The sequence below is a fragment of the Pseudophryne corroboree genome, chromosome 5, assembly GCF_028390025.1.
Source record: "Pseudophryne corroboree isolate aPseCor3 chromosome 5, aPseCor3.hap2, whole genome shotgun sequence".
In the NCBI taxonomy this organism is placed as follows: Eukaryota; Metazoa; Chordata; class Amphibia; order Anura; family Myobatrachidae; genus Pseudophryne; species Pseudophryne corroboree.
Genome location: NC_086448.1, coordinates 836,951,687 through 836,978,408, shown reverse-complemented (window position 1 = coordinate 836,978,408; position 26,722 = coordinate 836,951,687). Strand labels below are relative to the sequence as shown.

Sequence of the window (26,722 nt, the reverse complement as noted above, 5' to 3'; positions counted from 1 at the left end):
TGTGTACAGTGCGGCAGCTGTAGCCTCGGGGGACATCTGAGTACATATCCTGGCGCTGTGACATATGTGAGTCAGGCCTGTGTACAGTGCGGCAGCTGTAGCCTCGGGGGACATCTGAGTACATATCCTGGCGCTGTGACATATGTGAGTCAGACCTGTGTACAGTGCGGCAGCTGTAGCCTCGGGGGGCATCTGAGTACATATCCTGGCACTGTGACATATGTGAGTCAGGCCCTGTGTACAGTGCGGCAGCTGTAGCCTCGGGAACTTCTGAGTACATATCCTGGCGCTGTGACATATGTGAGTCAGGCCTGTGTACAGTGCGGCAGCTGTAGCCTCGGGGGACATCTGAGTACATATCCTGGCGCTGCGACATATGTGAGTCAGGCCTGTGTACAGTGCGGCAGCTGTAGCCTCGGGGGACATCTGAGTACATATCCTGGTGCTGCGACATATGTGAGTCAGGCATGTGTACAGTGCGGCAGCTGTAGCCTCGGGGGGACATCTGAGTACATATCATGGCGCTGTGACATATGTGAGTCAGGCCTGTGTACAGTGCGGCAGCTGTAGCCTCGGGGGACATCTGAGTACATATCCTGGCGCTGTGACATATGTGAGTCAGGCCTGTGTACAGTGCGGCAGCTGTAGCCTCGGTGGACATCTGAGTACATATCCTGGCGCTGTGACATATGTGAGTCAGGCCTGTGTACAGTGCGGCAGCTGTAGTCTCGGGGGACATCTGAGTACATATCCTGGCGCTGTGACATATGTGAGTCAGGCCTGTGTACAGTGCGGCAGCTGTAGCCTCGGGGGACATCTGAGTACATATCCTGGCGCTGTTACATATGTGAGTGAGGCCTGTGTACAGTGCAGCAGCTGTAGCCTCGGGGGACATCTGAGTACATATCCTGGCGCTGTGACATATGTGAGTCAGGCCTGTGTACAGTGCGGCAGCTGTAGCCTCGGGGGACATCTGAGTAAATATCCTGGTGCTGCGACATATGTGAGTCAGGCCTGTGTACAGTGCGGCAGCTGTAGCCTCGGGGGACATCTGAGTACATATCCTGGTGCTGTGACATGTGAGTCAGGCCTGTGTACAGTGCGGCAGCTGTAGCCTCGGGAGACATCTGAGTACATATCCTGGTGCTGTGACATATGTGAGTCAGACCTGTGTACAGTGCGGCAGCTGTAGCCTCGGGGGACATCTGAGTACATATCCTGGCGCTGTGACATATGTGAGTCAGGCCCTGTGTACAGTGCGGCAGCTGTAGCCTCGGGGGGACATCTGAGTACATATCCTGGTGCTGTGACATATGTGAGTCAGGCCCTGTGTACAGTGCGGCAGCTGTAGCCTCGGGAACTTCTGAGTACATATCCTGGCGCTGTGACATATGTGAGTCAGGCCTGTGTACAGTGCGGCAGCTGTAGCCTCGGGGGACATCTGAGTACATATCCTGGCGCTGTGACATATGTGAGTCAGGCCTGTGTACAGTGCGGCAGCTGTAGCCTCGGGGGGACATCTGAGTACATATTCTGGTGCTGTGACATATGTGAGTCAGGCCCTGTGTACAGTGCGGCAGCTGTAGCCTCGGGGGACATCTGAGTAAATATCCTGGCGCTGTGACATATGTGAGTCAGGCCTGTGTACAGTGCTGCAGCTGTAGCCTCGGGGGACATCTGAGTACATATCCTGGCGCTGTGACATATGTGAGTCAGGCCTGTGTATAGTGCAGCAGCTGTAGCCTCGGGGGGACATCTGAGTACATATCCTGGTGCTGTGACATATGTGAGTCAGGCCTGTGTACAGTGCGGCAGCTGTAGCCTCGGGGGACATCTGAGTACATATCCTGGCGCTGTGACATATGTGAGTCAGGCCTGTGTACAGTGCGGCAGCTGTAGCCTCGGGGGACATCTGAGTACATATCCTGGCACTGTGACATATGTGAGTCAGACCTGTGTACAGTGCGGCAGCTGTAGCCTCGGGGGACATCTGAGTACATATCCTGGAGCTGTGACATATGTGAGTCAGGCCTGTGTACAGTGCGGCAGCTGTAGCCTCGGGGGACATCTGAGTACATATCCTGGCGCTGTGACATATGTGAGTCAGGCCTGTGTACAGTGCAGCAGCTGTAGCCTCGGGGGACATCTGAGTACATATCCTGGTGCTGTGACATATGTGAGTCAGGCCTGTGTACAGTGCGGCAGCTGTAGCCTCGGGGGACATCTGAGTACATATCATGGCGCTGTGACATATGTGAGTCAGGCCTGTGTACAGTGCGGCAGCTGTAGCCTCGGGGGACATCTGAGTACATATCCTGGAGCTGTGACATATGTGAGTCAGGCCTGTGTACAGTGCGGCAGCTGTAGCCTCGGGGGGCATCTGAGTACATATCCTGGTGCTGTGACATATGTGAGTCAGGCCCTGTGTACAGTGCGGCAGCTGTAGCCTCGGGGGACATCTGAGTACATATCCTGGCGCTGTGACATATGTGAGTCAGGCCTGTGTACAGTGCGGCAGCTGTAGCCTCGGGGGACATCTGAGTACATATCCTGGCGCTGTAACATATGTGAGTCAGGCCTGTGTACAGTGTGGCAGCTGTAGCCTCGGGGGACATCTGAGTACATATCCTGGCGCTGTGACATATGTGAGTCAGGCCTGTGTACAGTGCGGCAGCTGTAGCCTCGGGGGACATCTGAGTACATATCCTGGCGCTGTGACATATGTGAGTCAGGCCTGTGTACAGTGTGGCAGCTGTAGCCTCGGGGGACATCTGAGTACATATCCTGGCGCTGTGACATATGTGAGTCAGGCCCTGTGTACAGTGCGGCAGCTGTAGCCTCGGGAACTTCTGAGTACATATCCTGGCGCTGTGACATATGTGAGTCAGGCCTGTGTACAGTGCGGCAGCTGTAGCCTCGGGGGACATCTGAGTACATATCCTGGCGCTGTGACATATGTGAGTCAGGCCTGTGTACAGTGCGGCAGCTGTAGCCTCGGGGGACATCTGAGTACATATCCTGGTGCTGTGACATATGTGAGTCAGGCCTGTGTACAGTGCGGCAGCTGTAGCTCGGGGGACATCTGAGTACATATCCTGGCACTGTGACATATGTGAGTCAGGCCTGTGTACAGTGCGGCAGCTGTAGCCTCGGGGGACATCTGAGTACATATCCTGGCGCTGTGACATATGTGAGTCAGGCCTGTGTACAGTGCGGCAGCTGTAGCCTCGGGGGACATCTGAGTACATATCCTGGTGCTGCGACATATGTGAGTCAGGCCCTGTGTACAGTGCGGCAGCTGTAGCCTCGGGAACTTCTGAGTAAATATCCTGGTGCTGTGACATATGTGAGTCAGGCCCTGTGTACAGTGCGGCAGCTGTAGCCTCGGGGGACATCTGAGTAAATATCCTGGTGCTGCGACATATGTGAGTCAGGCCTGTGTACAGTGCAGCAGCTGTAGCCTCGGGGGACATCTGAGTACATATCCTGGTGCTGCGACATATGTGAGTCAGGCCCTGTGTACAGTGCTGCAGCTGTAGCCTCAGGGGACATCTGAGTACATATCCTGGCGTTGCGACATATGTGAGTCAGACCTGTGTACAGTGCGGCAGCTGTAGCCTCGGGGGACATCTGAGTACATATCCTGGTGCTGCGACATATGTGAGTCAGGCCTGTGTACAGTGCGGCAGCTGTAGCCTCGGGGGACATCTGAGTACATATCCTGGTGCTGTGACATATGTGAGTCAGGCCTGTGTACAGTGCGGCAGCTGTAGCCTCGGGGGACATCTGAGTACATATCCTGGCGCTGTGACATATGTGAGTCAGGCCCTGTGTACAGTGTGGCAGTTGTAGCCTCGGGGGACATCTGAGTACATATCCTGGCGCTGTGACATATGTGAGTCAGACCTGTGTACAGTGCGGCAGCTGTAGCCTCGGGGGACATCTGAGTACATATCCTGGTGCTGTGACATATGTGAGTCAGGCCTCTGTACAGTGCGGCAGCTGTAGCCTCGGGGGACATCTGAGTACATGTTCTGTCGCTGTGACATATGTGAGTCAGACCTGTGTACACTGCGGCAGCTGTAGCCTCGGGGGACATCTGAGTACATATCCTGGCGCTGCGACATATGTGAGTCAGGCCCTGTGTACAGTGCGGCAGCTGTAACCTCGGGGGACATCTGAGTACATATCCTGGCGCTGCGACATATGTGAGTCAGGCCTGTGTACAGTGCGGCAGCTGTAGCCTCGGGGGGCATCTGAGTACATATCCTGGCGCTGCGACATATGTGAGTCAGGCCTGTGTACAGTGTGGCAGCTGTAGCCTCGGGGGACATCTGAGTACATATCCTGGCGCTGTGACATATGTGAGTCAGGCCCTGTGTACAGTGCGGCAGCTGTAGCCTCGGGAACTTCTGAGTACATATCCTGGCGCTGTGACATATGTGAGTCAGGCCTGTGTACAGTGCGGCAGCTGTAGCCTCGGGGGACATCTGAGTACATATCCTGGCGCTGTGACATATGTGAGTCAGGCCTGTGTACAGTGCGGCAGCTGTAGCCTCGGGGGACATCTGAGTACATATCCTGGTGCTGTGACATATGTGAGTCAGGCCTGTGTACAGTGCGGCAGCTGTAGCTCGGGGGACATCTGAGTACATATCCTGGCGCTGCGACATATGTGAGTCAGGCCTGTGTACAGTGCGGCAGCTGTAGCCTCGGGGGGCATCTGAGTACATATCCTGGTGCTGCGACATATGTGAGTCAGGCCCTGTGTACAGTGCTGCAGCTGTAGCCTCAGGGGACATCTGAGTACATATCCTGGCGTTGCGACATATGTGAGTCAGACCTGTGTACAGTGCGGCAGCTGTAGCCTCGGGGGACACCTGAGTACATATCCTGGCGCTGTGACATATGTGAGTCAGGCCCTGTGTACAGTGTGGCAGTTGTAGCCTCGGGGGACATCTGAGTACATATCCTGGCGCTGCGACATATGTGAGTCAGGCCTGTGTACAGTGCGGCAGCTGTAGCCTCGGGGGGCATCTGAGTACATATCCTGGCGCTGCGACATATGTGAGTCAGGCCTGTGTACAGTGCGGCAGCTGTAGCTCGGGGGACATCTGAGTACATATCCTGGCGCTGCGACATATGTGAGTCAGGCCTGTGTACAGTGCGGCAGCTGTAGCTCGGGGGACATCTGAGTACATATCCTGGCGCTGCGACATATGTGAGTCAGGCCTGTGTACAGTGCGGCAGCTGTAGCCTCGGGGGACATCTGAGTACATATCCTGGTGCTGCGACATATGTGAGTCAGGCCTGTGTACAGTGCGGCAGCTGTAGCCTCGGGGGACATCTGAGTACATATCCTGGCGCTGCGACATATGTGAGTCAGGCCTGTGTACAGTGCGGCAGCTGTAGCCTCGGGGGACATCTGAGTACATATCCTGGTGCTGTGACATATGTGAGTCAGGCCTGTGTACAGTGCGGCAGCTGTAGCCTCGGGGGACATCTGAGTACATATCCTGGTGCTGCGACATATGTGAGTCAGGCCTGTGTACAGTGCGGCAGCTGTAGCCTCGGGGGGCATCTGAGTACATATCCTGGTGCTGTGACATATGTGAGTCAGGCCTGTGTATAGTGCAGCAGCTGTAGCCTCGGGGGACATCTGAGTACATATCCTGGTGCTGTGACATATGTGAGTCAGGCCTGTGTATAGTGCAGCAGCTGTAGCCTCGGGGGACATCTGAGTACATATCCTGGCGCTGTGACATATGTGAGTCAGGCCTGTGTACAGTGCGGCAGCTGTAGCCTCGGGGGACATCTGAGTACATATCCTGGTGCTGTGACATATGTGAGTCAGACCTGTGTACAGTGTGGCAGCTGTAGCCTCGGTGGACATCTGAGTACATATCCTGGTGCTGCGACATATGTGAGTCAGGCCTGTGTACAGTGCGGAAGCTGTAGCCTCGGGGGACATCTGAGTACATATCCTGGCGCTGTGACATATGTGAGTCAGGCCTGTGTACAGTGTGGCAGCTGTAGCCTCGGGGGACATCTGAGTACATATCCTGGTGCTGCGACATATGTGAGTCAGGCCTGTGTACAGTGCGGCAGCTGTAGCCTCGGGGGACATCTGAGTACATATCCTGGCGCTGTGACATATGTGAGTCAGGCCTGTGTACAGTGCGGCAGCTGTAGCCTCGGGGGACATCTGAGTACATATCCTGGCGCTGCGACATATGTGAGTCAGGCCTGTGTACAGTGCGGCAGCTGTAGCCTCGGGGGACATCTGAGTACATATCCTGGCGCTGTGACATATGTGAGTCAGGCATGTGTACAGTGCGGCAGCTGTAGCCTCGGGGGGACATCTGAGTACATATCATGGCGCTGTGACATATGTGAGTCAGGCCTGTGTACAGTGCGGCAGCTGTAGCCTTGGGGGACATCTGAGTACATATCCTGGTGCTGTGACATATGTGAGTCAGGCCCTGTGTACAGTGCGGCAGCTGTAGCCTCGGGAACTTCTGAGTACATATCCTGGCGCTGTGACATATGTGAGTCAGGCCTGTGTACAGTGCGGCAGCTGTAGCCTCGGGGGACATCTGAGTACATATCCTGGCGCTGTGACATATGTGAGTCAGGCCTGTGTACAGTGCGGCAGCTGTAGCCTCCGGGGGACATCTGAGTACATATTCTGGTGCTGTGACATATGTGAGTCAGGCCCTGTGTACAGTGCGGCAGCTGTAGCCTCGGGGGACATCTGAGTAAATATCCTGGCGCTGTGACATATGTGAGTCAGGCCTGTGTACAGTGCGGCAGCTGTAGCCTCGGGGGACATCTGAGTACATATCCTGGCGCTGTGACATATGTGAGTCAGGCCTGTGTACAGTGCGGCAGCTGTAGCCTCGGGGGACATCTGAGTACATATCCTGGTGCTGTGACATATGTGAGTCAGGCCTGTGTACAGTGCAGCAGCTGTAGCCTCGGGGGACATCTGAGTACATATCCTGGCGCTGTGACATATGTGAGTCAGGCCTGTGTACAGTGCGGCAGCTGTAGTCTCGGGGGACATCTGAGTACATATCCTGGTGCTGTGACATATGTGAGTCAGGCCTGTGTACAGTGCTGCAGCTGTAGCCGCGGGGGACATCTGAGTACATATCCTGGTGCTGTGACATATGTGAGTCAGGCCTGTGTACAGTGCGGCAGCTGTAGCCTCGGGGGACATCTGAGTAAATATCCTGGTGCTGCGACATATGTGAGTCAGGCCTGTGTACAGTGCGGCAGCTGTAGCCTCGGGGGACATCTGAGTAAATATCCTGGTGCTGCGACATATGTGAGTCAGGCCCTGTGTACAGTGCGGCAGCTGTAGCCTCGGGGGACATCTGAGTACATATCCTGGCGCTGCGACATATGAGAGTCAGGCCCTGTGTACAGTGCGGCAGCTGTAGCCTCGGGGGGGGAGGGGGGGGGGGGGGGGGGCATCTGAGTACATATCCTGGCGCTGTGACATATGTGAGTCAGGCCTGTGTATAGAGCGGCAGCTGTAGCCTCGGGGGACATCTGAGTACATATCCTGGCACTGTGACATATGTGAGTCAGGCCTGTGTATAGAGCGGCAGCTGTAGCCTCGGGGGACATCTGAGTACATATCCTGGCGCTGTGACATATGTGAGTCAGGCCTGTGTACAGTGCGGCAGCTGTAGCCTCGGGGGCATCTGAGTACATATCCTGGCGCTGCGACATATGTGAGTCAGGCCTGTGTACAGTTCGGCAGCTGTAGTCTCGGGGGACATCTGAGTACATATCCTGGTGCTGCGACATATGTGAGTCAGGCCTGTGTACAGTTCGGCAGCTGTAGTCTCGGGGGACATCTGAGTACATATCCTGGTGCTGCGACATATGTGAGTCAGGCCTGTGTACAGTGCGGCAGCTGTAGCCTCGGGGGACATCTGAGTACATATCCTGGCGCTGCGACATATGTGAGTCAGGCCTGTGTACAGTGCGGCAGCTGTAGCCTCGGGGGGACATCTGAGTACATATCCTGACGCTGTGACATATATGAGTCAGGCCTGTGTACAGTGCGGCAGCTGTAGCCTCGGGGGACATCTGAGTACATATCCTGGTGCTGTGACATATGTGAGTCAGGCCTGTATACAGTGCGGCAGCTGTAGCCTCGGGGGACATCTGAGTACATATCCTGGCGCTGTGACATATGTGAGTCAGGCCTGTGTACAGTGCGGCACCTGTAGTCTCGGGGGACATCTGAGTACATATCCTGGTGCTGTGACATATGTGAGTCAGGCCTGTATACAGTGCGGCAGCTGTAGCCTCGGGGGACATCTGAGTACATATCCTGGCGCTGTGACATATGTGAGTCAGACCTGTGTACAGTGCGGCAGCTGTAGCCTCGGGGGACATCTGAGTACATATCCTGGCGCTGCGACATATGTGAGTCAGGCCTGTGTACAGTGCGGCAGCTGTAGCCTCGGGGGACATCTGAGTACATATCCTGGCGCTGTGACATATGTGAGTCAGACCTGTGTACAGTGCGGCAGCTGTAGCCTCGGGGGACATCTGAGTACATATCCTGGCGCTGTGACATATGTGAGTCAGACCTGTGTACAGTGCGGCAGCTGTAGCCTCGGGGGACATCTGAGTACATATCCTGGCGCTGCGACATATGTGAGTCAGGCCTGTGTACAGTGCGGCAGCTGTAGCCTCGGGGAGCATCTGAGTACATATCCTGGCGCTGCGACATATGTGAGTCAGGCCTGTGTACAGTGCGGCAGCTGTAGCCTCGGGGGACATCTGAGTACATATCCTGGCGCTGCGACATATGTGAGTCAGGCCTGTGTACAGTGCGGCAGCTGTAGCCTCGGGGACATCTGAGTACATATCCTGGTGCTGTGACATATGTGAGTCAGGCCTGTGTACAGTGCGGCAGCTGTAGCCTCGGGGGACATCTGAGTACATATCCTGGCGCTGCGACATATGTGAGTCAGGCCCTGTGTACAGTGCGGCAGCTGTAGCCTCGGGGGACATCTGAGTACATATCCTGGCGTTGCGACATATGTGAGTCAGGCCTGTGTACAGTGCGGCAGCTGTAGCCTCGGGGGACATCTGAGTACATATCCTGGCGCTGTGACATATGTGAGTCAGGCCTGTGTACAGTGCGGCAGCTGTAGCCTCGGGGGACATCTGAGTACATATCCTGGCGCTGTGACATATGTGAGTCAGGCCTGTGTACAGTGCGGCAGCTGTAGCCTCGGGGGACATCTGAGTACATATCCTGGCGCTGTGACATATGTGAGTCAGGCCTGTGTACAGTGCGGCAGCTGTAGCCTCAGGGGACATCTGAGTACATATCCTGGTGCTGCGACATATGTGAGTCAGGTCTGTGTACAGTGCAGCAGCTGTAGCCTCGGGGGGGCATCTGAGTACATATCCTGGCGCTGTGACATATGTGAGTCAGGCCCTGTGTACAGTGCGGCAGCTGTAGCCTCGGGGGACATCTGAGTACATATCCTGGCGTTGCGACATATGTGAGTCAGACCTGTGTACAGTGCGGCAGCTGTAGCCTCGGGGGACTTCTGAGTACATATCCTGGCGTTGTGACATATGTGAGTCAGGCCCTATGTACAGTGTAGCAGCTGTAGCCTCGGGGGGCATCTGAGTACATATCCTGGTGCTGTGACATATGTGAGTCAGGCCTGTGTACAGTGCGGCAGCTGTAGCCTCGGGGGACATCTGAGTACATATCCTGGCGCTGTGACATATGTGAGTCAGGCCCTGTGTACAGTGCGGCAGCTGTAGCCTCGGGGGGCATCTGAGTACATATCCTGGTGCTGTGACATATGTGAGTCAGGCCCTGTGTACAGTGCGGCAGCTGTAGCCTCGGGGGACATCTGAGTACATATCCTGGTGCTGTGACATATGTGAGTCAGGCCTGTGTACAGTGCGGCAGCTGTAGTCTCGGGGGACATCTGAGTACATATCCTGGCGCTGCGACATATGTGAGTCAGGCCTGTGTACAGTGCGGCAGCTGTAGTCTCGGGGGACATCTGAGTACATATCCTGGTGCTGTGACATATGTGAGTCAGGCCCTATGTACAGTGTAGCAGCTGTAGCCTCGGGGGGCATCTGAGTACATATCCTGGTGCTGTGACATATGTGAGTCAGGCCTGTGTACAGTGCGGCAGCTGTAGCCTCGGGGGACATCTGAGTACATATCCTGGTGCTGTGACATATGTGAGTCAGGCCCTATGTACAGTGTAGCAGCTGTAGCCTCGGGGGGCATCTGAGTACATATCCTGGTGCTGTGACATATGTGAGTCAGGCCTGTGTACAGTGCGGCAGCTGTAGCCTCGGGGGACATCTGAGTACATATCCTGGCGCTGTGACATATGTGAGTCAGGCCCTGTGTACAGTGCGGCAGCTGTAGCCTCGGGGGGCATCTGAGTACATATCCTGGTGCTGTGACATATGTGAGTCAGGCCCTGTGTACAGTGCGGCAGCTGTAGCCTCGGGGGGCATCTGAGTACATATCCTGGTGCTGTGACATATGTGAGTCAGGCCTGTGTACAGTGCGGCAGCTGTAGCCTCGGGGGGCATCTGAGTACATATCCTGGTGCTGTGACATATGTGAGTCAGGCCTGTGTACAGTGCTGCAGCTGTAGCCTCGGGGGGACATCTGAGTACATATCCTGGTGCTGTGACATATGTGAGTCAGGCCTGTGTACAGTGCGGCAGCTGTAGCCTCGGGGGGCATCTGAGTACATATCCTGGCGCTGTGACATATGTGAGTCAGGCCTGTGTACAGTGTGGCAGCTGTAGCCTCGGGGGACATCTGAGTACATATCCTGGTGCTGCGACATATGTGAGTCAGGCCTGTGTACAGTGCGGCAGCTGTAGCCTCGGGGGACATCTGAGTACATATCCTGGCGCTGTGACATATGTGAGTCAGGCCTGTGTACAGTGCGGCAGCTGTAGCCTCGGGGGACATCTGAGTACATATCCTGGCGCTGCGACATATGTGAGTCAGGCCTGTGTACAGTGCGGCAGCTGTAGCCTCGGGGGACATCTGAGTACATATCCTGGCGCTGTGACATATGTGAGTCAGGCATGTGTACAGTGCGGCAGCTGTAGCCTCGGGGGGACATCTGAGTACATATCATGGCGCTGTGACATATGTGAGTCAGGCCTGTGTACAGTGCGGCAGCTGTAGCCTTGGGGGACATCTGAGTACATATCCTGGTGCTGTGACATATGTGAGTCAGGCCCTGTGTACAGTGCGGCAGCTGTAGCCTCGGGAACTTCTGAGTACATATCCTGGCGCTGTGACATATGTGAGTCAGGCCTGTGTACAGTGCGGCAGCTGTAGCCTCGGGGGACATCTGAGTACATATCCTGGCGCTGTGACATATGTGAGTCAGGCCTGTGTACAGTGCGGCAGCTGTAGCCTCCGGGGGACATCTGAGTACATATTCTGGTGCTGTGACATATGTGAGTCAGGCCCTGTGTACAGTGCGGCAGCTGTAGCCTCGGGGGACATCTGAGTAAATATCCTGGCGCTGTGACATATGTGAGTCAGGCCTGTGTACAGTGCGGCAGCTGTAGCCTCGGGGGACATCTGAGTACATATCCTGGCGCTGTGACATATGTGAGTCAGGCCTGTGTACAGTGCGGCAGCTGTAGCCTCGGGGGACATCTGAGTACATATCCTGGTGCTGTGACATATGTGAGTCAGGCCTGTGTACAGTGCAGCAGCTGTAGCCTCGGGGGACATCTGAGTACATATCCTGGCGCTGTGACATATGTGAGTCAGGCCTGTGTACAGTGCGGCAGCTGTAGTCTCGGGGGACATCTGAGTACATATCCTGGTGCTGTGACATATGTGAGTCAGGCCTGTGTACAGTGCTGCAGCTGTAGCCGCGGGGGACATCTGAGTACATATCCTGGTGCTGTGACATATGTGAGTCAGGCCTGTGTACAGTGCGGCAGCTGTAGCCTCGGGGGACATCTGAGTAAATATCCTGGTGCTGCGACATATGTGAGTCAGGCCTGTGTACAGTGCGGCAGCTGTAGCCTCGGGGGACATCTGAGTACATATCCTGGCGCTGCGACATATGTGAGTCAGGCCCTGTGTACAGTGCGGCAGCTGTAGCCTCGGGGGGGGGGGCATCTGAGTACATATCCTGGCGCTGTGACATATGTGAGTCAGGCCTGTGTATAGAGCGGCAGCTGTAGCCTCGGGGGACATCTGAGTACATATCCTGGCACTGTGACATATGTGAGTCAGGCCTGTGTATAGAGCGGCAGCTGTAGCCTCGGGGGACATCTGAGTACATATCCTGGCGCTGTGACATATGTGAGTCAGGCCTGTGTACAGTGCGGCAGCTGTAGCCTCGGGGGCATCTGAGTACATATCCTGGCGCTGCGACATATGTGAGTCAGGCCTGTGTACAGTTCGGCAGCTGTAGTCTCGGGGGACATCTGAGTACATATCCTGGTGCTGTGACATATGTGAGTCAGGCCTGTATACAGTGCGGCAGCTGTAGCCTCGGGGGACATCTGAGTACATATCCTGGCGCTGTGACATATGTGAGTCAGACCTGTGTACAGTGCGGCAGCTGTAGCCTCGGGGGACATCTGAGTACATATCCTGGTGCTGCGACATATGTGAGTCAGGCCTGTGTACAGTGCGGCAGCTGTAGCCTCGGGGGACATCTGAGTACATATCCTGGCGCTGTGACATATGTGAGTCAGACCTGTGTACAGTGCGGCAGCTGTAGCCTCGGGGGACATCTGAGTACATATCCTGGCGCTGTGACATATGTGAGTCAGACCTGTGTACAGTGCGGCAGCTGTAGCCTCGGGGGACATCTGAGTACATATCCTGGCGCTGCGACATATGTGAGTCAGGCCTGTGTACAGTGCGGCAGCTGTAGCCTCGGGGAGCATCTGAGTACATATCCTGGCGCTGCGACATATGTGAGTCAGGCCTGTGTACAGTGCGGCAGCTGTAGCCTCGGGGGACATCTGAGTACATATCCTGGCGCTGCGACATATGTGAGTCAGGCCTGTGTACAGTGCGGCAGCTGTAGCCTCGGGGACATCTGAGTACATATCCTGGTGCTGTGACATATGTGAGTCAGGCCTGTGTACAGTGCGGCAGCTGTAGCCTCGGGGGACATCTGAGTACATATCCTGGCGCTGCGACATATGTGAGTCAGGCCCTGTGTACAGTGCGGCAGCTGTAGCCTCGGGGGACATCTGAGTACATATCCTGGCGTTGTGACATATGTGAGTCAGGCCCTATGTACAGTGTAGCAGCTGTAGCCTCGGGGGGCATCTGAGTACATATCCTGGTGCTGTGACATATGTGAGTCAGGCCTGTGTACAGTGCGGCAGCTGTAGCCTCGGGGGACATCTGAGTACATATCCTGGCGCTGTGACATATGTGAGTCAGGCCCTGTGTACAGTGCGGCAGCTGTAGCCTCGGGGGGCATCTGAGTACATATCCTGGTGCTGTGACATATGTGAGTCAGGCCCTGTGTACAGTGCGGCAGCTGTAGCCTCGGGGGACATCTGAGTACATATCCTGGCGCTGTGACATATGTGAGTCAGGCCTGTGTACAGTGCAGCAGCTGTAGCCTCGGGGGGCATCTGAGTACATATCCTGGTGCTGTGACATATGTGAGTCAGGCCTGTGTACAGTGCTGCAGCTGTAGCCTCGGGGGGACATCTGAGTACATATCCTGGTGCTGTGACATATGTGAGTCAGGCCTGTGTACAGTGCGGCAGCTGTAGCCTCGGGGGACATCTGAGTACATATCCTGGCGCTGTGACATATGTGAGTCAGGCCTGTGTACAGTGAGGCAGCTGTAGCCTCAGGGGATATCTGAGTACATATCCTGGCGCTGTGACATATGTGAGTCAGGCCTGTGTACAGTGCGGCAGCTGTAGCCTCGGGGGACATCTGAGTACATATCCTGGTGCTGTGACATATGTGAGTCAGGCCTGTGTACAGTGCGGCAGCTGTAGTCTCGGGGGACATCTGAGTACATATCCTGGCGCTGCGACATATGTGAGTCAGGCCTGTGTACAGTGCGGCAGCTGTAGTCTCGGGGGACATCTGAGTACATATCCTGGCGTTGCGACATATGTGAGTCAGGCCTGTGTACAGTGCAGCAGCTGTAGCCTCGGGGGACATCTGAGTACATATCCTGGTGCTGTGACATATGTGAGTCAGGCCTGTGTACAGTGCGGCAGCTGTAGCCTCGGGGGACATCTGAGTACATATCCTGGTGCTGTGACATATGTGAGTCAGGCCCTATGTACAGTGTAGCAGCTGTAGCCTCGGGGGGCATCTGAGTACATATCCTGGTGCTGTGAAATATGTGAGTCAGGCCTGTGTACAGTGCGGCAGCTGTAGCCTCGGGGGACATCTGAGTACATATCCTGGCGCTGTGACATATGTGAGTCAGGCCCTGTGTACAGTGCGGCAGCTGTAGCCTCGGGGGGCATCTGAGTACATATCCTGGTGCTGTGACATATGTGAGTCAGGCCCTGTGTACAGTGCGGCAGCTGTAGCCTCGGGGGGCATCTGAGTACATATCCTGGTGCTGTGACATATGTGAGTCAGGCCTGTGTACAGTGCGGCAGCTGTAGCCTCGGGGGGCATCTGAGTACATATCCTGGTGCTGTGACATATGTGAGTCAGGCCTGTGTACAGTGCTGCAGCTGTAGCCTCGGGGGGACATCTGAGTACATATCCTGGTGCTGTGACATATGTGAGTCAGGCCTGTGTACAGTGCGGCAGCTGTAGCCTCGGGGGACATCTGAGTACATATCCTGGCGCTGTGACATATGTGAGTCAGGCCTGTGTACAGTGCGGCAGCTGTAGCCTCAGGGGATATCTGAGTACATATCCTGGTGCTGTGACATATGTGAGTCAGGCCTGTGTACAGTGCGGCAGCTGTAGCCTCGGTGGACATCTGAGTACATATCCTGGCGCTGTGACATATGTGAGTCAGGCCTGTGTACAGTGCGGCAGCTGGAGCCTCGGGGGACATCTGAGTACATATCCTGGTGCTGCGACATATGTGAGTCAGGCCTGTGTACAGTGCGGCAGCTGTAGCCTCGGGGGACATCTGAGTACATATCCTGGTGCTGTGACATATGTGAGTCAGGCCTGTGTACAGTGCGGCAGCTGTAGCCTCGGGGGACATCTGAGTACATATCCTGGTGCTGCGACATATGTGAGTCAGGCCTGTGTACAGTGCGGCAGCTGTAGCCTCGGGGGGCATCTGAGTAGATACAGGGGGCAGTTACTGTCACTGGGGTAGGTGGAAGTTCTCCTGAGTTCTGCAGCCTCCTACTATGAGATTCTCTTTCTTCCAGCTCCTGCTGGGGGGTCCGGAGGTTCTGCTGAGGTCGCTGTATCTGCAGAGAGACCCCGGGCTATACGTCTTCACCAGTGGCGACAGTAACAATGTAAGTGTCATCTACCTACCTATCTACCTACCGATCTGCCTGTCCATCTATCTATCTATCTATCTATCTATCTATCTATCTATCTATCTATCTATCTATCTATCTATCCCATTCCCTATGACTACATGTAACACGCACAACTGCTTAGAGGGCGGCACACTGTAGTACAGACTGATAGATAGATGTAGGGTGGCACAGTGGTTAGCATATATGCATAAGGTGGCACAGTGGGTGGCATTGCAGGTTTCCCTGTGATAATGTGGGTGTTCTGGCCTCAATAAAGCAAGTAAGGCCCAGAATTATCAAGCCTTGGAGAGGCGGTGCCACGGTGATAAAGTAGAAACCAATCAGCACCTGTCATTTTTCAAAAACAACCTGTAACAGCTGATTGGCTGGCACTTTATCACCTGGTAACTTATCACTCTCCAAGGCTTGATAAATCTGGGCCATGTACTTTAACAAATGAAAGGTGAATCACAAACAACAGGTAATGATGTTACTGGCAGCGCAGTGTACCCCGCCACCCCCGCTCCTGATGGCCCCCAGCTCACCGCCTCCCGCGCTACATTCAGTGCCGAGAACACATTGTGGCGTCTACCCTGCCAGCGACACTGTATGTGCCAGAGAGGAATGGGAAAGGGGCGGAGACATATAGTGTATGGGTATCCCAGCAGCGCGGCATGCAGGACGGCGCAGGAAATACATGACATCCAATCCCTGCACAGACGTCATACCCCAGCACCAACACACAGACAATGCATGCCATTGTCATTATTACCAGGTACCTGTAGAGACACTAACCCACCCTTCATCCACAAACACAGAGCAGCTGCCAGCATCTCCACCAGCAAATGTATCATTAAAGTGCTAAGTGGAAACCTATAGAGCCACAGGTGCCCCCTTATATACACAATATAGGTGTATGTAATGGAAATGGTTTGGATTGCCTATTGTTTTTGCAGGACCCAGGCCTGGCCACCAGGTGGAGCCACCTTACTGGTGTAGACAGCTGCAGAGCGTTGTAATGGTTCTTACTATTCATTCATTTTGTTTATGGCTGTAAGAAAATGCCACCTGCAGAATTTCTGTCTATAAGCAGCCACATCCAGCCCGAGACCCTGGTAGTGTAGCCCCGAGACCCTGATCCTGTAGCCCTGAGACCCTGGTAGTGTAGCCCCGAGACCCTGGTAGTGTAGCCCCGAGACCCTGGTAATGTGGCCCGAGACCCTGGTAATGTAGCCCGAGACCCTGGTAGTGTAGCCCCGAGACCCTGGTAGTGTAGCCCCGAGACCCTGGTAGTGTAGCCCCGAGACCCTGATCCTGTAGCCCTGAGACCCTGGTACTGTAGCCCTGAGACCCTGGTAGTGTAGCCCCGAGACCCTGGTAATGTGGCCCGAGACCCTGGTAATGTAGCCCGAGACCCTGATAGTGTAGCCCCGAGACCCTGGTAGTGTAGCCCCGAGACCCTGGTAGTGTAGCCCCGAGACCCTGATCCTGTAGCCCTGAGACCCTGGTACTGTAGCCCTGAGACCCTGGTAGTGTAGCCCCGAGACCCTGGTAATGTGGCCCGAGACCCTGGTAATGTAGCCCGAGATCCTGGTAATGTAGCCCCGAGACCCTGGTAATGTAGCCCCGAGACCCTGGTAATGTAGCCCCGAGACCCTGGTAATGTAGCCCCGAGACCCTGGTAATGTAGCCCGAGATCCTGGTAATGTAGCCTGAGACCCTGGTAGTGTAGCCTGAGACCCTGGTAGTGTAGCCCCGAGACCCTGATCCTGTAGCCCTGAGACCCTGGTACTGTAGCCCTGAGACCCTGGTAGTGTAGCCCCGAGACCCTGGTAATGTGGCCCGAGACCCTGGTAATGTAGCCCGAGATCCTGGTAATGTAGCCCCGAGACCCTGGTAATGTAGCCCGAGATCCTGGTAATGTAGCCCCGAGACCCTGGTAATGTAGCCCCGAGACCCTGGTAATGTAGCCCCGAGACCCTGGTAATGTAGCCCGAGATCCTGGTAATGTAGCCTGAGACCCTGGTAGTGTAGCCTGAGACCCTGGTAGTGTAGCCCCGAGACCCTGATCCTGTAGCCCTGAGACCCTGGTACTGTAGCCCTGAGACCCTGGTAGTGTAGCCCCGAGACCCCGGTCCTGTAGCCCGAGACCCTGGTAATGTGGCCCCGAGATCCTGGTAATGTAGCCCCGAGACCCTGGTAATGTAGCCCGAGATCCTGGTAATGTAGCCCCGAGACCCTGGTAATGTAGCCCGAGATCCTGGTAATGTAGCCCTGACCCTGGTAATGTAGCCCGAGATCCTGGTAATGTGGCCCGAGACCCTGGTAAGTAGCCCGAGACACTGGTAATGTAGCCCCGAGACCCTGGTAATGTGGCCCCAAGACCCTGGTAATGTAGCCCGAGACCCTGGTAATGTGGCCCCGAGACCCTGGTACTGTAGCACCGAGACCCTGGTCCTGTAGCCCGAGACCCTGGTACTGTAGCCCTGAGACCCAGGTAATGTGGCCCGAGACCCTGGTCCTGTAGCCCGAGATCTTGTTAATGTAGCCCGAGACCCTGGTAATGTGGCCCCAAGACCCTGGTAATGTGGCCCCGAGACCCTGGTAATGTAGCTCCGAGACCCTGGTAATGTGGCCCGAGACCCTGGTAATCTAGCCCCGAGACCCTGGTAATGTAGCCCGAGACTCTGGTAATGTAGCCCCGAGACCCTGGTCCTGTAGCCCGAGATCTTGTTAATGTAGCCCGAGACCCTGGTAATGTGGCCCCAAGACCCTGGTAATGTGGCCCCAAGACCCTGGTAATGTGGCCCCGAGACCCTGGTAATGTAGCTCCGAGACTCTGGTAATGTGGCCCGAGACCCTGGTAATCTAGCCCCGAGACCCTGGTAATGTAGCCCGAGACTCTGGTAATGTAGCGTAAGACCCTGGTAATGTAGCCTGAGACTCTGGTAATGTAGCGTAAGACCCTGGTAATGTAGCCTGAGACTCTGGTAATGTAGCCCCGAGACCCTGGTAATGTGGCCCCAAGACCCTGGTAATGTAGCCCGAGACCCTGGTAATGTGGCCCCGAGACCCTGGTACTGTAGCACCGAGACCCTGGTCCTGTAGCCCGAGACCCTGGTACTGTAGCCCTGAAACCCAGGTAATGTGGCCCGAGACCCTGGTCCTGTAGCCCGAGATCTTGTTAATCTAGCCCGAGACCCTGGTAATGTGGCCCCGAGACCCTGGTAATGTGGCCCCGAGACCCTGGTAATGTAGCTCTGAGACCCTGGTAATGTGGCCCGAGACCCTGGTAATGTAGCCCCGAGACCCTGGTAATGTAGCCCCGAGACCCTGGTAATGTAGCCCCGAGACCCTGGTAATGTAGCCCCAGACCCTGTAGTTGCCACGTTCTTGACCATTTCTCAAGCCTACCTAGGTCATCAATCTTTTGTTTTACCCCTCCCGGTGTGTCTATGTCAGGCATGTCCAAACTGCGGCCCTCCAGCTGTTGAGAAACTACACATCCCAGCATGCCCTGACACAGCTTTAGCATTCACTGATAGCAAAACTGTGTTAGGGCATGCTGGGATATGTAGTTTCACAACAGCTGGAGGGCCGCAGTTTGGACATGCCTGGTCTATGTGATAGCCGGGCAGCGGTAGGTCCATCAGTGTTTTTAAAAGTATTGTCACACCAGCCCATCTCATCACATAAGCAAGCAGTTTATTCACAGTTCACGACAGTAACATTTAACTTCTTGTTCTCCTCTCCAGCGTAAGATTCATATGGGTTACATCAGGTTACATCTCCTTTCATTTGCTTCACTGGCAATAACAGCATAAACAATGATGTGACAGCATTACAGTACAGTACATACCAGCGCAGTCTCTGGGAATCAGTAGTGCGGCGTCCGCTGAGATTCATTTCGGTGCATTTTCCCCCAATTCGCTTGGGGATATCTGCAGTCTATATAAACGGGATTTCTCATGGACTCATCACTGGTGGCCTTCTGCCAGACGTGGTTTCCTACCACTCACCCAGATAGTCTTCTCTCGCAGACTCACACCTCCCGTCCTGCTTCTTGGGTACCCCTGAAGGTGGGGATCCCCTTTGTTTCTTCCACTGATTGCTCATGCTGTTGCTGCTCTCACACTGCAAATCTGGATATCTTTTGCTCTTCCTAGCAGCACCTACATGCTGTTCCATAATGCCAGGGACTGTGGAGAAGTTGAACCCAGACTGCGTTTCTCATGGACACTTATACCCCTTTTCCACTAGCTCTGTAAAACACGGGTAAATGCGCGGGGGCGCGCATTTACCCGTGTTTTTCCCTAGTGGAAACGGGTCCCCCGGAAAATTCCCGGATCAAGTGATCCGGGAATCCTACCCGGGTAGCTAGCTGGGTTGAACATGTGTTCAACCCGGCTAGCTGTCTAGTGTGAACGACACGGCTCCCGTTCACAGTGTATAGGGAGGGCGTCGCTGGGAGATCATGTGATCTCCCAGCGCCGCCCCTGCCGCATCACTAGCAGCGTCACCAACCCGGCAATATGCCGTGTTGGTGAGCGCTGCTGAAAGGGGGCTGTAGCACAGGGTCTGTGTCACAGTGTCTGCAGGTAACTGGTTTAACTGGTTTTGGGGCCATAAAAACTCCCCCACTCACTGATAAGAATCAAAAGGCTTTTGGAACTTTCCAAAATCTGTAAACATTCCAGTATGCCACATCTACCCTGTTGCATATCTTTGTATCATCTGCAGAAGGGCATACCTTCCCTTCAATACCATCTGCAATGTCACCAACAAAGATATTAAAGAGAACTGGTCAGAGTACAGATCCCCGGGGTACTCCACTGGTAATGGTAACATTTCCCTCCATAGATTGCACTCCATTTACTACACACTATTGCACGGCTACGATCAGGTGTGAGTTAGGCCCCTTGTGCAGGACTCATGGCACGTAATCCGCCCTCCGTTGTGCTAATTAGCCCCGTCCCTTTTCTGTTTGGTCTATCAATGGTTTCCTGCTATTGGTGTATAAAGTACCTATAGCACCATCGATGGAGACTTCAGTGGTCATTCTTAAACAGGGGGAGGAGCAATGTAGCTCGTACATATATTCCAAGAAGAGGGGAACATGACATGGGGGGTGATTCAGACCTGATCACGCATGTGTATGCACTGTAATGCGCACACGCGTCAGGCAGCAACAAAGGGCATCGCCGGTCAGCGACGGGATGGTGCGAAAAATCCGATCACACGGGCGTTCGTAAGGTGATTGAAAGGAAGGGGCCGTTTGTGGGTGGTAACTGACCGTTTATTGGGAGTGTCCGTAAAAATGCAGGGGTGTCCAAGCGTTTTCAGGGCGGGTGTCTGACATCCGCTTTGGCCCCGATCAGCCTGATGTGATGGCACTGGAAGAGTAAGTCCTGGGCTGCGCACACACTGGATTTTTGCAGCTCGGCGTACACATGGGATCGCACACTTGCACGGCGAATATACACTCCCCCTGGAGGCGGCGACTATCTGATCGTAGGACAGCAAAGTTATCAGCCCAGCGATCAGGTCTGAATCCCCCCCATAGGACCTCGTGCCTCCGTGATGTCACTAATTCAGGGATAATTTATGCAGGGATAATGTGATCTGCAGGTGCCCGGCTACTTCCTGGGGAATTATGGGCTGTGATGAAAGTATTACTCAGTTCATCAGGACGCCTGATCCGCGCCGCCCAGCTGCGGCCATTTCTCTCTTCCTATGAGTAAGGATATAACGGCTGCAGTCTTCCCACAGTATATATATATATATATATATATATATATATATATGTCCATTATATAACCGTAGAAGTAGCAGCTAGCTAGAGGAGGGGAATTGCCCAGGCCGTGTGTACAGCCTGTATATCTGCGTCTGGCCTTCAGGGGGCGCTCTGTACATGTCAGTATGCTGGGGCTGCACAATGGGCGTGGATCCTGTGTGTCTCTATGTTACCTGTTCCCGCAGATGTGCGCTACATCAGAGGCAGTGGTTGCTGGAGGGGTTAGGGGTCCCAATAGGACAAGTCAGTGGTTTAGAGCTAGATTTGGGCAGATATTGGCATGCATTAGGTCTCCCCTCTGAGATATCCTGGAAGGAAGGTCCCAGGGGGTAACTACAGGGGCATGGCATGGAGGTTGTGTGGTCATCTCAGGTACATGATAAGCTGCCTGAGGAGGTGAGCACTCAGGTAACGCTGGAAGGTTTGGGGACTATAAGTCCTGTTGTGCAGTTGGGAGCGTTCCACAGATTGGATAACAGAGGAACAACCATTGCACACCTGTCCTGTGGCCCTCACCAGCTGTCCCAGGCTGGACATGACCTTGCTGGTGAGAATACGCCCTACACCGTCAGTGCCGTCTTCCCTGTATAACTGACGCATCGCCCATCTCCTCCTCTCTCCGCAGTGTGCTATCAATGATAAATCCACCTATAACATGGTGCTGGACTCCATGAAAGTGATCGGGTTCAGTCAGCTGGAGGTGGATTCAGTCTACAAGGTCCTGGCAGCGATTTTACACCTGGTAAGTCCCGTGCGGACCCCTTTCCCCCCCTGGCAGGTTACGCACCTATCTAACATGGCGGAGGGCACAGAGCAGAGCTATGAGATCACATTGGGCCTGGAGCGGAACGTAAGTCAGTTTTGTGGACGTGTTTTGCTAGTTGGCTCGCTGAGGTGGTAAGATCGGCATCACCAATCTTAGTGCTCGGGGCCAGTACCGGTGAGGCGGCAAAGCGTTGCTCAGGTCCCACGCCATGATTTTATTAATAAATGGCAGCATCTGGTAAAATATTCTTTACAGTGCCGATAAGTGGCGATAAAATCATATTTATGATAAATAAACCCTTATTATCAATTCAGCGGCAACTCTGCAGAAACTGCTGATAATCACCGGGACAAATAGGATTGGTAAATAGGCCCCTAAAAGTTGCTGCAGTATAAATGGTCTGTTGCCTAGACCCTGTGATTGACGTAAGATCTGCTCACCCTCTGCAGGGTAACGTGTGTTTCGCAATGGACGGGGACGCTGTGGTGCTAGAGAACGAGGAGCTGGTTAGCTACATTGCTGATCTCATACAGTGCGACGCTGACGCTGTGAGGAAGACTCTCCTATACCGCACCGTCGCAGCCGGAGGGGGGGAGATCATCGAGAAGGGCCACAACATCAAAGAGGCTGCGTACGGCAAAGACGCCTGCGCTAAGGTAACGGTGCAGTAACCAGGATGCGTAGTCGTATTTACCCCATTCTTACCTATAATTTACACTGCTCACTGCACCTGCTGTACTGAGTATATTATACATACTGCATAGTACATAGAACCCGTGTGCCCCTGTGTACGGGCGTGTGTAGCCGGACAAGATGGAAGCGACAGAGAGGGTGGTCCTCAGGGGCACGGTGGGGGCTCTTGGCCGTCTACTGAGCTAGACTAGTGTCCCCTCTGCAGCACGTGTCGCCGGCGCCGCTTCCTGACACTGAGCATAGCATTTTCCATTAGATTTTTTATGGAGAGGGCGTGGCTTCACCCCCAAGGTTTGCCCCCCCCCACCTTTAATACTTGGCCCCCGAGGATGTCTCAACAGCCCTGAGGACCTTACTAGATGCGGACCGGTGCCTATTTCAGCTTCAGTTGCAATTTAGCAAAATCACAAATCATCCGATTATCGGACGCATATGCTGTGTCTGCCTCACGCGTACGCATAAGCAGGGCCGGTTCTAGCCCTTGTGGCGCCCCGGGCAAAAAAACGGGCGTGGCTTCCTACGGGGGCGTGGTCAGTTACACCCCCATTTGTGCCCCCTGTAGAGTAGCGCAGCTGAAAGAGAAAAAAAATGAATACTTACTATCCCCGCTCCTGATTCCCGACCGCAGCAGACCTCCGCCGGCGCCGCTCCTCTCATCGGATCTATGGGAGAGACATCATGACGTCTCTCCCATAGCACAGCATAGACATTAGAGGTCAATTATGACCCCTAGCGTCTGTGCCAGTCCCACAATGCTGTGCGGTGCGCGATGACGTCATCGCGCACCGCACAGCAAAGGTCCTCTCCACGAAAGGAAACTAGACGGGTAGCGTCTAGTTCCCTTCACAGCGGGGGACACAGCGGCAGCGGGGGGCACAGTAACGGATCTTGCCATGGCGCGGCGCCCTCCAGATGGCGCCGGCGCCCCGGGCAAAAGTCCTGCTTGCCCGTGGCAAGATCCGCTACTGTGCATAAGCCACAATGTGCTCGCAGGCCCAGCAAAGTACGATCGCGTGGTAATTGCCAGGAAGTGACCGTCAGTGGGAGGTAACATAGCGTTTGCGGGGAGTGGTTGGGAAAACGAGTCATGTCATGCCCGTTTTCGGGATGTGCATCTGACATCAGCTGCCATTGGTGCGACTTAAAACATGGGCCCTCATTCCGAGTTGTTCGCTCGGTATTTTTCATCGCATCGCAATGAAAATCCGCTTAGTACGCATGCGCAATGTTCGCACTGCGACTGCGCCAAGTAACTTTGCTATGTAGAAAGTAATTTTACTCACGGCTTTGTCATCGCTCCGGCGATCGTAATGTGATTGACAGGAAATGGGTGTTACTGGGCGGAAACACGGCGTTTTATGGGCGTGTGGATAAAAACGCTACCGTTTCCGTAAAAAACGCAGGAGTGGCCGGAGAAACGGGGGAGTGTCTGGGCGAACGCTGGGTGTGTTTGTGACGTCAAACCAGGAACGACAAGCACTGAAATGATCGCACAGGCAGAGTAAGTCTGGAGCTACTCTGAAACTGCTAAGTAGTTAGTAATCGCAATATTGCGAATACATCGGTCGCAATTTTAAGAAGCTAAGATTCACTCCCAGTAGGCGGCGGCTTAGCGTGTGTAACTCTGCTAAATTCGCCTTGCGACCGATCAACTCGGAATGAGGGCCATGGTGCGGTGCGCCTACATATGCAGCCTGACTGCGTATGCGAGAGACTTCCACACACTGCCGATTTCTGCGATGCGATCGCCAACAGTAACAGTTTTGCTATTTTAGTATTTGCTACTGATTTAGAATTAAGCCCTATCGCCCATATTTATCAAGCCTCGGAGAGTGATAAATTACACGGTGATAAAGTACCAATCAGCTCCTAACTGTGATGTTACTGATTGGCTGGGACATTATCACCGTGAAATGTATCGCTCTCCAAGGATTGATAAATGAGAGTGATAACTGTCAGTTAGGAGCTGGTTGGCTGGGACATTGTTCCAGAGTGTTTTCGCACAGAGGCTCCTCCCAGTGCGCGTGCAGCTGTGTACACGCGGAAGATGGTGCAGGCTGGAACGTACACATGGTTGCGTTTCGCACCGCGTATTCTGCGGAACCAAACGTACACAATGCAGAGGGTATCCGGACTCCAGGTCGACAGCACAAAGGTCGACACACTTTAGGTCGACGCCAATTGGTCGACACACATTAGGTCGACAGGGTCAAAAGGTCGACGGGGTCAAAAGGTCGACAAGAACAAGGTCGACATGGAAAAAGGTCGACATGAGTTTTTCACGATTTTTTTCTTTTTTTGAACCTTTTCATACTTAACGATCCACGTGGACTACGATTGGAACGGTAAAGTGTGCCGAGCGAAGCGGTAGCGGAGCGAAGGCACCATGCCCGAAGCATGGCGAGCGAAGCGAGCCATGCGAGGGGACGCGGTGCACTAATTCGGGTTCCCGGTCACTCTACGAAGAAAACGACACCAAAAAAACATAAAAAACTCATGTCGACCTTTTTCCATGTCGACCTTGTTCTTGTCGACCTTTTGACCCTGTCGACCTTTTGACCCTGTCGACCTAATGTGTGTCGACCAATTGGTGTCGACCTAAAGTGTGTCGACCTTTGTGCTGTCGACCCTGAGTCCCAGACCCATGCAGAGTCACGCGCCATTTGTAATTGAAGGGGCGGAACTGCGAGCTGCGAGGAATTCAGGAGAAGCGTTTTCTGGTGGATAATTTGCACCAAGTACAGGACGGTGCTGATGTGCCCTCACCCAGCGAATTCGAATAGGGCACACTGCAAGATGCGTAGAAGTCTACATACGGGCAAATGAACGCCTTTATTTCCTTGCACACAATGTGGGAGCAAATGCGGATGATTCACATTAATGCCCATAGATTATTCTTCCCACGCCCCTGAGCGCTCTCTGTCCCCCCCACCCAGGCTTTCTACGAGAGGCTGTTCTGCTGGATCGTCACTCGCATCAATAGCGTCATTGAGGTGAAGAACTACGACGCGCGGATTCATGGCAAGAACACCGTGATTGGGGTTCTGGATATATACGGATTTGAGATCTTTGATAATAACAGGTGGGTACGGAAGAACAGGTTGGGTAACATGAACGCTCCCATATAAGGAATATGCAGATTCTTTGCTGAACACCGGTGGCGGCCAATGAAAAGAAAAGGGGGAATTACCCCATAAACTCATTCATCAATAGTTATTTCCACTGAGCTCACCGAATGCAATGACGTAGCCGCAGGCAGCCGACGGGCTGGGGAAGATCTGGGAGGGGGCGCACCTGGCTTGAAGGATCTGTGTGACTACAATATAACATCCTGAACTTATCCACATTTGTAATGAGATGAGCTCATTATCCACATTACCCGCTCACATAACCTTCATGAACTTTCCTATCCAATTACATCCCCACTGTACAGTCCACCTATTCTCACATGTTTTCTCTTTCTCCACTTGCCCATTCTCCTGACCCCAGGCCAACATCACTGTGTGACCATGTCCTACAGCCCATTAAGAGCCTCTGCAATCTGGTGGACCATTATGCAATAGGTAGCACCTATCCTTGGGTATCAACGCCTATTTCCTTATAGATTATAAGCTTGCGAGCAGGGCCCTCCTACCTCTATGTCTGTCTGTTATTACACAGTTTTATTGTTATTACTGTGGTTTCGAATTGTAGAGAGCAACGGAATTTGCTGTACTATTAAAAAAACTGTAAAAAAATACCAATGAGCTCCGACGTACACAGACGATAACTCACGGTGCAGTACTGTCATGGTAATAATTAAAAATTATCATCTGTAACGTACTTTACACAGGGCCTGATTTAGACTTGCACGCAAGGTAGAAAAGGGACATTTGTGGCGATTTTTTGCATACTGCGCACGTGCAGCGAGGTTGCCTAAACATCTGTAAGAGCTTACTAGCGATCCAGAATCGTACGTGTCTCAGTCATTT

General features: G+C 54.0%; 1 protein-coding gene across 1 annotated transcript in view; it reads left to right on the top strand.

Annotated features, from left to right (window-relative positions):
* MYO1G (myosin IG) overlaps nucleotides 1-26,722 on the top strand; it is a 508,951-nt gene that overhangs the window by 48,937 nt on the left and 433,292 nt on the right. Inside the window, exons 6-9 of the mRNA XM_063924584.1 lie at nucleotides 15,400-15,492; nucleotides 21,918-22,034; nucleotides 22,508-22,714; nucleotides 25,688-25,833. Coding sequence (XP_063780654.1) covers nucleotides 15,400-15,492; nucleotides 21,918-22,034; nucleotides 22,508-22,714; nucleotides 25,688-25,833 — 563 coding nt within the window. The remainder of the gene's footprint in view (nucleotides 1-15,399; nucleotides 15,493-21,917; nucleotides 22,035-22,507; nucleotides 22,715-25,687; nucleotides 25,834-26,722) is intronic.